Source organism: Actinia tenebrosa, unplaced genomic scaffold (assembly GCF_029948245.1).
Source record: "Actinia tenebrosa isolate PJP-AT-01 unplaced genomic scaffold, QUT_ActTen_1.0 PGA_scaffold4__44_contigs__length_22323623, whole genome shotgun sequence".
NCBI classification, from domain to species: domain Eukaryota; kingdom Metazoa; phylum Cnidaria; class Anthozoa; order Actiniaria; family Actiniidae; genus Actinia; species Actinia tenebrosa.
Window position 1 is genome coordinate 18660246 of NW_028292581.1, and position 16379 is coordinate 18676624.

Consider the following 16379-nt stretch of genomic DNA (forward strand, 5'->3'; position numbering starts at 1 on the left):
AATGGAATGTTAAAAAGTCTAGTCTATTCGGTGCATTGTTTTCACGGCTATTGTTATGCTGATTCACCTGGAACCGTGGCCCAGTGGGAAAAACTTAATTGCGCTTCAATAACACTGAGTTAAGTCCGGTTTAGCGAAATTAGTACCTGGATGGGTGACCTGAAACTTCGGCTTACTTTGGTTTTCTGCAAGACTATTTTTCTTGCAACTTTCAATCGCTTATAATATTAATTTGATTAAAAAAATTTAAAACTGCCGGGCATTTATTCCGCACCCACCTAAGTATCATGGTGGACTGTTTTCTAAAACACAACAGAAGAAGTCGTTCTTTTTCTAAATAAACGTACTTAGGAGTATTGTTTTTTTTCTTCAAATGACCGTTTTTAAGAGTACCCTTTATTCAAATGACGTATTTAAGAGTATTCTTTTTCAAATGATCGTATTTAAGAGTATCCTTTATTCAAATGACCGTATTTAAAGACCCATTGCCACTTACCGTGATGCACCGCGGTCACAGATGAATTTCGTGGTCCATGAAATTCAAAGATTCATATATTGAATAATAACTTCATATTAAATCCTTTTCCGACATAGCACTAACGCACAATAATGATTCTTTTACATTCTTTTACGGCTTTAGGGACTATCTAAGAGTTTATTCAAAAGGTTGGAATTGTTTTTTCGGTGGTGACACGATTCAAAATGTAAACAATTTGTGATGCATCACGGTAAGTGGCAATGGGTCTTTAAGAGTATCCTTTATTCAAATGACCGTATTTAAGAGTATCCTTTATTCAAATGACCGCATTTAAGAGTATCCTTTATTCAAATGACCGTATTTAAGAGTATCCTTTATTCAAATGACCGCATTTAAGAGTATCCTTTTATTCAAATGACCGTATTTAAGAGTATCCTTTTATTCAAATGACCGTATTTAAGAGTATCCTTTTATTCAAATGACCGTATTTAAGAGTATCCTTTTATTCAAATGACCGCATTTAAGAGTATCATTTATTCAAATGACCGTATTTAAGAGTATCCTTTTATTCAAATGACCGTATTTAAGAGTATCCTTTTATTCAAATGACCGTATTTAAGAGTATCCTTTTATTCAAATGACCGTATTTAAGAGTATCCTTTTATTCAAACGACCGCATTTAAGAGTATCCTTTTATTCAAATGACCGTATTTAAGAGTATCTTTTTATTCAAATGACCGTATTTAAGAGTATCCTTTATTCAAATGACCGTATTTAAGAGTATCTTTTTATTCAAATTACCGTATTTAAGAGTATCCTTTATTCAAATCGGCAGGTCTAAAACACAGACCGTAAAACTGCAGACTCCGATCTGCTTTTTCTGGTCTGCGTTTTAGACCTGCCCACAACACAGGTCTAAAATGAGCTCATAAAATCTGTTCCCCCTAAGTGAGTATTAGACTCGGGTCAGCTGATGGACTATGCCGAGTGAATAAAATTCCCATGAGAATTATACTCTCCCTAGTCTCTCTCAATCACCTGGACTGCGAGTATCCCTTCTAGCCATTACGTTACGAGATGCCTATATGGCATACTCGCAGGCCAGTTGATTGAATTTGCCATATTTAATCTCATAATTTTTTATGATAGCTAAATCTATGTTATCGTAAGGTACGACTACTAGCCGAGTGAATAAAATTCCACTGGAAATTAAGCTCTCCCTAGCCTTTCTCAATCACCTGGACTGCGAGTATCCAACTTTAATTTTCTCAGCCATAAATTCGTTTTTACAATAATTTGGCCATAACTTCTTCACTTGCAGTCTTTTGTTGCTTATATATGTTTTATGTTTAAGCTTTTTTTTTAAAAAAACGCTAGTGTTCTTTACCATGAGTTGAACTGTATTCAATGTTTTAACTTTTGAAAATTTGTTTTTACACTTAATAAAAATAACTTTTTCTTTCGACTACATAGACTTTCGATATTATATCTAATTTTTTAAAATTAATAAGTCCTTGTAGAGAACTCAAACAAAAAACAAAAAAAAATTCAAATGACTGAATACAAAGGTACGTGTACATGTTATAATGAAATACGAGGAACAGAACAGATTTTGATCGGTCTAAATTATCGAGTTTTTGCCAGTGAATTGTCTCAATTACTCTTCAAGAGTAATGGAAAAAACCTAATTATCACTCTAGTTTAAGAGAGAATCCTTTTCGTATTCAAGCAGTGAGCGCCAAAAACTATTAGATAATAGTTATTTGCAGACTATATGATTGCATGAATGACGGCTACTAGTCAATCATTCTACAATAATACGTGGGTATTTTCGACAAAAAGGCAACGAAGCGCATTGATATTTCATATTTTGTAGTTTCAGTGCTCTTAAAAAATCTCATAAAGTCGATCAAAAATGCCTTCAAAAAAATATTTTTTCTTGTGTTAGAAAAATTAACTTTTTCTAAAATGTTGATGTAACCTAGATTTTTAGGAGTTATTTTAAATGAGCGATTAAAAAATAGAGAGTTCCGTGCATAATATGAGGGTTTTGCCCTGTTAAAGCTCAAAACGCGTATGGTTCTTCAATGAAATCTTGTAGATTTTTCAGCGGTTTTTGAGCGCTCGCACTTCGTGGGCTCCAATCGAACGTTCAAACGTAGGCAGCCACCTTAACAGAACATTTTGAAGCAATTTTTCTTCATTTTATTTTGATAGATAATATGTTGGACAAATGTTTGAATGCTTACTGTATAGAGTGGAACATAGGAGTCAGGGTGTGGTAATAGGACGGGTCGTGATGTAAATAATTGGAGGTTTTCAACCATTCCCAACAGGATCAAAAGACAAAGACACGGATGGTGGCCATGCTGGTGGACAGGTATGACGTAATGATGTACCAGATAACGTAGCGTGAAATCGATGTATACGAGTACTGTGCTTATTTATTAATGAATTTTACAATAATAATAATAATGATAATAATAATAATGATAATAATAATAATGATAATAATAATAATGATAATAATAATAATAATAATAATAACAACAACAACAATAATAATAATAATAAGTCACATGTACTATGTCAAGGCAACGTTCCCACCCCCCCCCCCCCCCACCCCCTTCACGAAGGAGGTTTTATATCTGATATTGCTGGTTTTCAATCATTTTCAAAAGAATGTAATAAAAGACACGGCGGTCATGTTGGAGGATATAATAAAAGAGACCAATGACGAATCTTTTGTTAAATTCATTCAACATGGCGGCCGTGAAAACCATCAATGCATTCGTTCTCATTTGCATAAATTTTAACCTGGATTTTCTCTATTCAACTTGGTTCATTTTGTAAATCGACTTATCCACCGGATAAGGATTTATCCATCGGAAAGCGCTATCCACCTTTCGTACAACTGAGTCCAGAACGCTAATAAATTTATAACAGTTATTCTATGTCATTTTTTAAAGTGGCAAATATTTACTATGATCATGGATGAAGTGAAATAGTTCTGAAATTTGTTGAATTCTCGATGTCAAGCCAGAAACCTCAAAGAAACAAAATCTGTTCAAGCTGAATAAAACGTATCATTGAAGGAGGTGTGGGATATATTTTGATTCGGAAAATTTTGCATACGCGGTTTTTCGGATAACGTCTTTTTCGCGATTTTGGGGTTTCGTCTAGAATCGAGGATTCTTAACATTTTCAATTTTTTTTTCGATTTTCAAATTCCCGGTTTGTGGCGTATTTTCGTTTCTGTGTGGGATTTGTGATTTTCAGCACATTTGGCAGCGATTTTTTAACAAAAATGGATTTTAAGTTACGGGGCAAAATGTTTTTAGTAAGCATCAGTTTCTGGTCACCCATCCACGTACGAACTTCTTCAACCGGACTTGACTCAGTGCCATGAAATGAAAGCCCAAGTTTTTTCCACTGGACCACGGTTCTAGACAAATCAGCATAACAATAGCCTTGAAAACAATGCACCGAATAGACTAGACTTTTTAACATTGTACTATCAACCGATTCCGTGCGTGGCAGAGATGCAAGGGATTAGCCGATATGGTCTGGGTGCCGGCTGTTCTCTCCCCTGATGCTTCGGCTAGAACATTTTCTTGCGTAATTCGTGCACCCAAGGGCAGAAGGATTTAATCGCCGTCATGTCCGAAGTCCATACGGCGCCTCAGCTCTGCGGATGTCTCGGGGGAATGCCAAAGTAGAATCGATTTTTTTTTAAATCGATGGTTCTTTCTTTCTTTCTTTCTTTCTTTCTTTCTTTCTTTCTTTCTTTCTTTCTTTCTTTCTTTCTTTCTTTCTTTCTTTCTTTCTTTCTTTCAGTCCAGGTGTATAATATGACATGGTATTAGTGTGGTATACTTGTAGTCCAGGTATATAATATGACATGGTATTAGTGTGGTATACTTGTAGTCCAGGTGTATGGTATGACATGGTATTAGTGTGGTATACTTGTAGTCCAGGTGTATAATATGACATGGTATTAGTGTGGTATACTTGTAGTCCAAGTGTATAATATGACATGGTATTAGTATGGTATACTTGCAGTCCAGTCGTATAATATGACATGGTATTAGTGTGGTATACTTGTAGTCCAGATGTAAAATATGACATGTTATTAGTGTATGTATACTTGTAGTCCAGGTCATTAATATGACATGGTATTAGTGTGGTATACTTGCAGTCCAGGTTTATAATATGACAAGGTATTAGTTTGGTATACTGGCAGTCTAGGCGTATAATATGACATGGTATTAGCGTGGTATACTTGCAGTCCAGGTGTATAATATCACATGGTATTAGTGTGGTATACTTGCAGTCCAGGTGTAAAATATCACATGGTATTAGTGTGGTATACTTGCAGTCCAGGTATAAAATATCACATGGTATTAGTGTGGTATACTTGCAGTCCAGGTGTATAATATGACATGGTATTAGTGTGGTATACTTGTAGTCCAGCTGTAAAATATAACATGGTATTAGTGTGGTATACTTGTAGTCCAGGTCATTAATATGACATGGTATTAGTGTGGTATACTTGCAGTCCAGGTTTATAATATGACAAGATATTAGTTTGGTATACTGGCAGTCTAGGCGTATAATATGACATGGTATTAGCGTGGTATACTTGCAGTCCAGGTGTATAATATCACATGGTATTAGTGTGGTATACTTGCAGTCCAGGTGTAAAATATCACATGGTATTAGTGTGGTATACTTGCAGTCCAGGTATAAAATATCACATGGTATTAGTGTGGTATACTTGCAGTCCAGGTGTATAATATGACATGGTATTAGTGTGGTATACTTGTAGTCCAGCTGTAAAATATAACATGGCATTAGTGTGGTATACTTGTAGTCCAGGTCATTAATATGACATGGTATTAGTGTGGTATACTTGCAGTCCAGGTTTATAATATGACAAGGTATTAGTTTGGTATACTGGCAGTCCAGGCTTATAATATGACATGGTATTAGCGTGGTATACTTGCAGTCCAGTTGTATAATATGACATGGTATTAGTGTGGTATACTTGCAGTCCAGGTGTAAAATATCACATGGTATTAGTGTGGTATACTTGTAGTCCAGGTATATAATATGACAAGGTATTAGTTTAGTATACTGGCAGTCCAGGCGTATAATATGACATGGTATTAGAGTGGTATACTTGCAGTCCAGGTGTATAATATGACATGGTATTAGTGTATGTATACTTGTAGTCCAGGTCATTAATATGACATTGTATTAGTGTGGTATACTTGCAGTCCAGGTTTATAATATGACCAGGTATTAGTTTGGTATACTGGCAGTCTAGGCGTATAATATGACATGGTATTAGTGTGGTATACTTGTAGTCCTGTTGTATAATATGACAAGGTATTAGTATGGTATACGTGCAGTCCAGTCGTATAATATGACATGGTATTAGTGTGGTATACTTGTAGTCTAGGTGTATAATATGACATGGTATTAGTGTGGCATACTTGTAGTCCAGGTGTAAAATATGACATGGTATTAGTGTGGTATACTTGTAGTCCAGGTCATTAATATGACATGGTATTAGTGTGGTATACTTGCAGTCCAGGTTTATAATATGACAAGGTATTAGTTTGGTATACTGGCAGTCTAGGCGTATAATATCACATGGTATTAGCGTGGTATACTTGCAGTCCAGGTGTATAATATCACATGGTATTAGTGTGGTATACTTGCAGTCCAGGTGTAAAATATGACATGGTATTAGTTTGGTATACTTGTAGTCCTGTTGTATAATATGACATGGTATTAGTATGGTATACGTGCAGTCCAAACGTATAATATGACATGGTATTAGTGTGGTATACTTGTAGTCTAGGTGTATAATATGACATGGTATTAGTGTGGCATACTTGTCGTCCTGTTGTATAATATAACGTGGTATTAGTGTGGTATACTTGTAGTCCAGGTCATTAATATGACATGGTATTAGTGTGGTATACTTGTAGTCCAGGTCATTAATATGACATGGTATTAGTTTGGTATACTTGCAGTCCAGGTTTATAATATGACGAGGTATTAGTTTGGTATACTGGCAGTCTAGGCGTATAATATGACATGGTATTAGCGTGGTATACTTGCAGTCCAGGTGTATAATATCACATGGCATTAGTGTGGTATACTTGCAGTCCAGGTGTAAAATATCACATGGTATTAGTGTGGTATACTTGTAGTCCTGGTATATAATATGACATGGTATTAGTGTGGTATACTTGCAGTCCAGGTGTATAATATGACATGGTATTAGTGTGGTATACTTGTAGTCCAGGTGTATAATATGACATGGTATTAGTGTGGTATACTTGCAGTCCAGGTGTATGATATGACTAGTATTAGTGTGGTATACTTGCAGTCCAGGTGTATAATTTCACATGGTATTAGTGTGGTATACTTCCAGTCCAGGTCTAGAATATGACGTGGTATTAATGTGGTATACTTGCAGTCCAGTTGTATAATATGACATGGTATTAGTGTGGTATACTTGCAGTCCAGGTGTATGATATGACTATTATTAGAGTGGTATACTTGCAGTCCAGGTGTATAATTTCACATGGTATTAGTGTGGTATGCTTCTAGTCCAGGTCTAGAATATGACGTGGTATTAATGTGGTATACTTGCAGTCCAGTTGCATAATATGACATGGTATTAGTGTGGTATACTTGTAGTCCAGGCGTAAAATATCACATGGTATTAGTGTGGTATACTTGTAGTCCAGGTGTATAATATGACATGGTATTAGTGTGGTATACTTGTAGTCCAGGTGTATAACATGACATTGGTATTAGTGTGGTATACTTGTAGTCCAGGTGATTAATATCACATGGTATTAGTGTGGTATACTTGCATTCCAGGTGTATAATATGACATGGTATTAGTGTGGTATACTTGTAGTCCAGGTGATTAATATCACATGGTATTAGTGTGGTATACTTGTAGTCCTGTTGTATAATATGACATGGTATTAGTATGGTATACGTGCAGTCCAGTCGTATAATATAACATGGTATTAGTGTGGTATACTTGTAGTCCAGGTGTATAATATCACATGGTATTAGTGTGGTATACTTGTAGTCCAGGTGTAAAATATGACATGGTATTAGTGTGGTATACTTGCAGTCCAGGTGTATAATATGACATGGTATTAGTGTGGTATACTTGTAGTCCAGGTGTAAAATATAACATGGTATTAGTGTGTTATACTTGTAGTCCAGGTCATTAATATGACATGGTATTAGTGTGGTATACTTGCAGTCCAGGTGTATGATATGACTAGTATTAGAGTGGTATACTTGCAGTCCAGGTGTATAATTTCACATGGTATTAGTGTGGTATGCTTGCAGTCCAGGTCTAGAATATGACGTGTTATTAATGTGGTATACTTGCAGTCCAGTTGTATAATATGACATGGTATTAGTGTGGTATACTTGCACTCCAGGCGTAAAATATCACATGGTATTAGTGTGGTATACTTGTAGTCCAGGTGTATAATATGACATGGTATTAGTGTGGTATACTTGTAGTCCAGGTGTATAATATGACATGGTATTAGTGTGGTATACTTGTAGTCCAGGTGATTAATATGACATGGTATTAGTGTGGTATACTTGCATTCCAGGTGTATAATATGACATGGTATTAGTGTGGTATACTTGTAGTCCAGGTGTATAATATCACATGGTATTAGTGTGGTATACTTGTAGTCCTGTTGTATAATATGACATGGTATTAGTATGGTATACTTGTAGTCCAGGTGATTAATATGACATGGTATTAGTATGGCAAACTTCCGGTTCAGACTTGTAATATCACATGGTATTAGTGTGGTATACTTGTAGTCCAGGTGTATAATAACACATGGTATTAGTTTGGTATACTTGTAGACCAGGCGTATAATATCACATAGTATTAGTGTGGTATACTTGCAGTCCAGGTGATTAATATGACATGGTATTAGTGTGTCATACTTGCAGTCCAGGGATATATACTATCACATGGTATTAGTGTGGTATACTTGTAGGCCAGGTGTAAAACATGACATGGTATTAGTGTGGTATACTTGTAGTCCAGGTCATTAATATGACATGGTATTAATGTGGTATACTTGCTGTCCAGGTTTATAATATGACAAGGTATTAGTTTGTTATACTGGCAGTCCAGGCGTATAATATGACATGGTATTAGAGTGGTATACTTGCAGTCCAGGTGTATAATATGACAAGGTATTAGTTTGTGATACTGGCAGTCCAGGCGTATAATATGACATGGTATTAGAGTGGTATACTTGCAGTCCAGGTGTATAATATCACATGGTATTAGTGTGGTATACTTGCAGTCCAGGTGTAAAATATGACATGGTATTAGTGTGGTATACTTGTATTCGAGGTCTAGAATATGACGTGGTATTAATGTGGTATACTTGCAGTCCAGTTGTATAATATGACATGGTATTAGTGTGGTATACTTGTAGTCCAGGCGTAAAATATCACATGGTATTAGTGTGGTATACTTGTAGTCCAGGTGTATAATATGACATGGTATTAGTGTGGTATACTTGTAGTCCAGGTGTATAACATGACATGGTATTAGTGTGGTATACTTGTAGTCCAGGTGATTAATATCACATGGTATTAGTGTGGTATACTTGCATTCCAGGTGTATAATATGACATGGTATTAGTGTGGTATACTTGTAGTCCAGGTGATTAATATCACATGGTATTAGTGTGGTATACTTGTAGTCCTGTTGTATAATATGACATGGTATTAGTATGGTATATGTGCAGTCCAGTCGTATAATATAACATGGTATTAGTGTGGTATACTTGTAGTCCAGGTGTATAATATGACATGGTATTAGTGTGGTATACTTGTAGTCCAGGTGTAAAATATGACATGGTATTAGTGTGGTATACTTGCAGTCCAGGTGTATAATATGACATGGTATTAGTGTGGTATACTTGTAGTCCAGGTGTAAAATATAACATGGTATTAGTGTGGTATACTTGTAGTCCAGGTCATTAATATGACATGGTATTAGTGTGGTATACTGGCAGTCCAGGTGTATGATATGACTAGTATTAGAGTGGTATACTTGCAGTCCAGGTGTATAATTTCACATGGTATTAGTGTGGTATGCTTGCAGTCCAGGTCTAGAATATGACGTGTTATTAATGTGGTATACTTGTAGTCCAGTTGTATAATACGACATGGTATTAGTGTGGTATACTTGCACTCCAGGCGTAAAATATCACATGGTATTAGTGTGGTATACTTGTAGTCCAGGTCTAGAATATGACGTGGTATTAATGTGGTATACTTGCAGTCCAGTTTTATAATATGACATGGTATTAGTGTAGTATACTTGTAGTCCAGGTGATTAATATCACATGGTATTAGTGTGGTATACTTGCATTCCAGGTGTATAATATGACATGGTATTAGTGTGGTATACTTACAGTCCAGGTGTATAATATGACATGTTATTAGTGTGTTATACTTCCAGTTCAGGCTTATAATATGAAATGGTATTAGTGTGGTATACTTGTAGTCCAGGTGTATAATAACACATGGTATTAGTTTGGTATACTTGTTGTTTCAAGACGTGTTCGTGTTGGTGGGGAAATAGTTATACGTCTTTAATCAAACAATCACTTCTCTAAGTATCTAATTACAACTGCGTAAGCTAATATTGTAACATCTCCCCTTTTATAATGTTTGAAATACAGGGCTGGGATGATATAGAAAGATTTTAAAGATTTAAAAAATAAATGACCAAACAAAATGGCTGACTAAACTACGAAATGATTATATGGATATTAAAGTTCAACTGTAACAAAATCAATGTCCTATAAATGTTTGGTAGTCAAGTAAACCGATCAGGTTTCTTAACCACTCTCTGACTTCTTCGCAGTATAGGTGGATTGACCGCGGGTTCTGACGCAGGTAGAACTTGAGGTGTCCTTGCACTGGCTGCCTCTGGTGATGCTTGTGTGTCACTAGCTGGTTCTTTCGGTGCTTCGTCGACGGGCTTTAAAAGCTGTCTGTTTCGGCGAAGTAACTCTCCGTTCGACTCAACTAGGTATGACCTGTCTGAGAGTTTCTCTTTACAGTTCCCTACTTCCCAGGGCTTGCCTCTCTGGTTTGGCGCTACTCTTACCTCTTGGCCTATTTCTAGGTCTGGTAGGACCTTTACATGTCTGTCGTAGTGACTTTTGGCTTTCTGGCGCTTAAGGTGGATTTTGGTTGTCACACCTTCCGCTACTTTGGGATACAGAAGGTTAGTTGCTATGGGGACTAGTGTCTTTGTTCTCCTAGACATCAAGCGCTGTACTGGGCTGCTCTGCATTCCTTGAGTGGGGGTATTCCGATAATCTAGCAAGGCTAACCACGGATCTTTACGGTCTTGCATGGCTTTCTTGAGCAGGCTCTTGGCTACTTTCACTGCTGATTCCGCCTTTCCATTTGACTTTGGGTGGTATGGCGATGAGGTGACATGTTTGAACTCCCAGTCTCTTGCGAATTCAGCAAACTCGTTGCTGACGTATTGAGGCCCGTTGTCGGATACCAGCACATCGGGTATCCCATGTCGACTGAACTGTTCCTTCAGAAACTTGGTAATGGATGCTGAGGTTGTATCTTTCAGGGGACTTATTTCTATGTAGTCTGAGTAGTAATCTACCAAGACTATATAGTCTCTGTTCTGCAGCGTGAAAAGATCTGTGCCTAGTCTGCTCCAAGGTCTGTCGGGTATTTCGTGCGACTGCATTGGCATGCTGGGGTTACTTGGTTGATATTCTGAGCACACATGACAAGCCTTTACTGCATTTTCGATGTCGTGGTTCATTGCTGGCCAGTAAACGCGATCTCGTGCTTTCCTTGCACACGCCTCGATTCCTTGATGACTTGAGTGTAACCTCGCGACTACTTCAGATCTGAGGGCTCGAGGTATGATGATGCGTTGATTCTTGAATAAGATGCCGTTGTGGAGTGTCAGTTCCTCTCGGAAATGCCAGTAGTCTCTGATAGCTACTGGTACTTTGTCACGTACGTCAGGCCATCCTATTAGTATAGTATTCTTAAGTGACTGCATTGTAGGGTCTTGCTCTGTGGCTTTTTGTAGTTGCGCTAACCTTTCACTTGTGACCTTTACATTGTCGAGGGGGTTGATTCCTTCTAGTTCTAGCGCAAACACTTGGAACTCGTCTCCAGGTTCTCCTTGGTCTGCGAGGAAGGCTCGTGAGAGGTGATCTGCCACGTACATTTGTTGTCCTGGCTTGTAAGTTACGTTCAGGTTGTATCGCTGTAGGCGTAATATCATCCTCTGTAACCTGCTGGGTGCTGCTAACAAGGATTTCTTGAAAATCGCTTGCAAAGGTTTGTGGTCTGATTCTACTGTTATCAGCTCTCTCCGTGTGATGTACTGGCTGAACTTTGCACAAGCGAAGACGATTGCAAGACATTCTTTTTCGATTTGTGCGTAGCGTTGCTCAACTGGTGTGAGAGTTCGGGATGCAAACGCTACTGGTTGGCCGTTTTGAAGCAAGGTTGCTCCGAGGCCTTTCTCACTAGCATCACATTGGATAGTGACTTCTTCGCTCATGTCATAGTACTTGAGTACTGGATGCGCAATCACGAGTTGTTTAACTTCTGAGAAGGCTTTGTCGTGCTGGCGTGACCACACAAATCTTGCATTCTTTGTGGTTAGTTCACGAAGAGGCAGTGCGACTTCTGATAGTCGAGGGAGAAACTTGGAGAGATAATTTACAAAGCCTAGTAGGCTGAGTGTCTCTTGCTTGTTGGTAGGCTTTGGCATTTCGGTCACTGCTTTGACCTTATCTGGATCTGGCTTGAGTCCGGTGGATGACAAGATGTGTCCCATGAACTTCACTTCTTTTCTCCGCATGATGAGCTTCTTGCTGTTCAGCTTTAAGTTGATCTGTCTTGCTCTCTTGAGCAGACGTAGCAGATTTTCGTCATGGTTTTTGTTGGCTTCTGCTAATGTGTCACCGTAACCGACCACTAACATATCGTCGCGGAGCACTTCCACGCCTTCTAGGTCTCCCAGTCGCTCGTGTAGGGTGCTTTCGAATTCCTCTGGGGCTGAGCTGACGCCAAAAGGCATGCGTAGATATCTGTAACGGCCAAATGGGGTCCAAAAGGTTGTAAGCTTACTGCTAGCTTCGTCCAAACCGATTGGTAGAACCCATCCTTTGCGTCTAACGTTGTGAAGACTTTGGCCTTGCCGAGTCTGGGTAGCATCTCGTCCATCGTAGGCATTTGGTATTTGGGTCGTTTGATCGCTTTGTTTAGATCTTTGGGATCCAAACAGATTCGTATCTTTCCAGGTTTGGCTACAACGACCATGCTGCTGATCCATTCGGTGGGTTCTGTCTCTTTGACGATGATTTTCCTTTTCTCGAGTTCGGCTAACTTTGTTTTGACTTCCTGGCGAAGCGTAACTGCGATTCTTCTAGGCGCGTGTTGAACTGGCGTGACATCTGGGTCAACTGCGATTGTAGCGTTACCAATGTTTCCCAATCCTTCGAAGACGTCTCGAAAATCTTTTAAGATACTTTCTTTAGTTAGGGGCAGAGTTCCGGTTTCTTGAACCGCGTGGACTTGATGATCGATGTTTAACTTGATTAGATCTAATTGTTGGCATGTTTCGGCTGATAAAATTGGTTTGTGGTTTCCGTTGACAACCTGAAATTTGAAGCAATGTTTTTCGTTGACCTTAAGTGTCACTTCACCTAATGTTTCCATGACTGATCCATCAAACAATCGTAGTTTGACATTGCTTTGCTTGAGCGTCGGATTACCGTCTTGGTTGATGATTGCTACATCCTTGTGGCTGATTACGTTACAGGTCGCTCCTGTGTCTAGTTGGCAGTCCAAATCCGTTTTATAACTGGAATTGGTGTTCATAAACTCAAGCTTTGCAAAAAGCTGCTTGCCCTTCGTTTTCACCGAACCAACTTCTTCAATCTTCAACGTGAATTCGTCGGATGAGTATTCTCCTTCTTCTGATTCTCCTGATTCAGCTGTCATCGTTTTGACATTGCTTGACCTCGATTTACACACAGACGCGAAATGGTTTTGTTTCTTGCACGTTTTGCATTCACGGCCATAGGCGGGGCAGTCTTCTAACTTGTGTTTCTGAGAACCACCACAGCGGTAGCACTTGTAACTGCTCGTTCGTCGACTTGTAGTTCGTTTACTGTCCTCGCTTGGCGTTCTGTGGGAACGTCTGTTGTTGTACTTGTCACTTGGCTTGCTTGGAGATTTAGGCTTCCGTTCTCGTATTTCATTGATTTCTTCGTTATTTGTCTTATCCACTAGACTCATGGCTTTTAACTGACTGCTAGCTAATTCACTTGAGCGGCAAATGTTGAGGGCTTGTTGAGATCTAGACTGTCCTCTTTTAAAAGACGTAGTTTTGTTGCGTGTTCTCGTATACCAAGAACGAGTCGATCCCTGATAAGCTCTTCCGTTAACGGACCAAACTGACATGATGAAGCGCATTTTCTAAGGCGATTTACGTAGCCATCTACGGTTTCTTCTGGGCCTTGAGTACAGCTGTTGAACAGATATCGTTCGTACACCACGTTGCGCTTTGGTTTGAAGTAGGCTTCTAGCGCGTTTAAGCATGTGTTTACGTCGTTCTTTTCTTCGTCACTTAACTTGAGATTAAGGAATATTTGCAGACATTCCTTCCCCATTACAGAGCGAAACGTTGCTAGTCGTATCTTTGGGTCTTGCTGGTACAGTCCGGTTGCGACTTCGTAGTCCTCCCACTGTTGTTTAAAGAAGTCCCAATTGTTTACTTGATCTCCTTTGGTATTCATCGGCGTTGGTACCGGAAAATGCGACGTGAATATTGGTCCTCGTGGACCGCTGCTGGTCGAAGCTTCCTCCTTACTTGACATATTACTTCTTCAATGCCTCGGCAGTAGGAACTTGACGGTTTTTTTCAGCTACTTTGGAAGCGTTATTTCCAATTTATTTCTGACACCATGTTTCAAGACGTGTTCGTGTTGGTGGGGAAATAGTTATGCGTATTTAATCAAACAATCACTTCTCTAAGTACCTAATTACAACTGCGTAAGCTAATATTGTAACAATAGGGTTGTCCCAAGGAGTAAAAAAGTGTTAGTGCTAGATTGGACTTTTGCGCGTTTATCCGTGTGCATTTTTTCGCCTTTGTTTTCAGACTTTAAATATGTGCATAATTTAGACTAAGTTAAGTTCATTCAAGCTCAGTAATTTTTCAGTTCAACGTCGACCGTCTTAAGTTACACATCGTTTTGTAAGTATTCTTTCCTATTTCTTTTGCTTTCCGTTTGCTTCAATCGTTTTCTGTCTTATCGGTAAATTGTAATCTGTCCTTTATTATTTAGGAACTCTCTAACGCAAGTAAATAAAACGAAATGAAGAGTAAAACGGGTGTATTTTTGACCGCTATACGGCACCAATAAAAAGGAACTAGAGTGGTGGATATCTACCCTGCCCTATGCGCGCCGGCAAATTGACTATGGACCACCCGATATCATTTTGTCCAAACATCACCAAACTCAAGGCCTTTGGTCTCCCGAAGAGAGATGCCTTCATATCAATGTCCCTGAACTGTACGTTAGCTATCCAATTTGGTTTAAGAGCTTTGCTCAACTAAGAACACGGCCAACACATCCGGATCATGTCCGAAAACACTACTGCAGTAATTCACATTAATTCCACGGGGGAAATCAAGTCAGCGCAATACAAAAGCGTTACGCCTGCCATTTGGTCGTGGGCCATTGAGCGACATCTGTGGTTATCATTAGCTCACACTCCAGGGGTTGACAATGAACTATAGCAGACCATTTGTTTAGACAATTCAACAGTGATGTAGAATGGCTACTTAGCCCACCCATTTTTGATCACTTGACCAGAAGATTTGGCCTCCCAGACATTGATCTATTTGCTATTCTCACTGCATAATTAATGAAGTCATCGCTAAAGGTTATGTAACCCCCAGATTCCGACGAGATCATGCTTATAATCTATAGCCATGATCCTTTGCGTCTCTGTCATATAAATATACGCTCCCGATCTAGAGCGTGGTCACTTCAACAGATCAGACTCCGTGGAAGGATACATTTTTGGACCCACCCACCTCCCCTGGTGGCGGTGACATACCACGCCACTTGTACCTTCATTACACATTTATTACCTCAGTTGTCGCGGATTTTTCTCCCATAACTCAACCATCTGCGATGAGGTAATGAGTATGCAGTGAAGATATAGAACTAGCAAACTCAATCACCAAGTGAGTGTTTACGAAGCTTGGAAACCAGGCACCAGTGCGAGGATTTGACTGAGTTGACGCTCAATAATGAAAACACGGTAGACTACGAATAAAGCAAAATATCCTATCCAGAGTAGCTCATAAACAATTTTTGTACTTATTTTCCTCATAAGTACGAAAGCCGAGAGAGGTACGAAACCTCGTAGCATAAGTATTACGGAATGTTTTGTTTTGCTGTCCTCGGAGTGATTTAGCAGGGCACATATGAATAAGCGAAGAACGGGTTCGTCAGAATAGACCAGTTTCGAATTCCAAATTACCGCTGTGTTTCTTGATTACAAACTCATTTGCACAGGGTTAGCCTCGAGTTTGTGCAGAATATTCACGTGTTCAATTCAAGGTCCGTCGAGTTTCAAAGTGTTTGTATTGTTGAAATTGTGCATTCTTTACTTTACTGTTGGTATTTATGAATATTTAAACACTGATACGAGGCTAACCCTGTGTAAATGAGCCTGTAATCAAGGAACACAGCGGTAATTTGGAATTCGAAACTGGTCTATAAGCCTT

General features: G+C 38.8%; 1 protein-coding gene across 1 annotated transcript; it reads right to left on the bottom strand.

Moving 5' to 3' along the window:
- Positions 1-13751: 13751 nt before the first annotated feature.
- Positions 13752-14604, bottom strand: LOC148907390 (uncharacterized). The gene has a single exon (XM_089036594.1). The coding sequence runs from the start codon at positions 14452-14454 to the stop codon at positions 13894-13896; it is 561 nt and encodes a 186-aa protein (XP_088892720.1). The 5' UTR covers positions 14455-14604; the 3' UTR covers positions 13752-13893.
- Positions 14605-16379: the final 1775 nt, after the last annotated feature.

Bases quoted from the DNA above. Each gene is read 5' to 3' on its own strand.
- LOC148907390 (XM_089036594.1), bottom strand. From the start codon at position 14,454: ATGTCAAGTAAGGAGGAAGCTTCGACCAGCAGCGGTCCACGAGGACCA.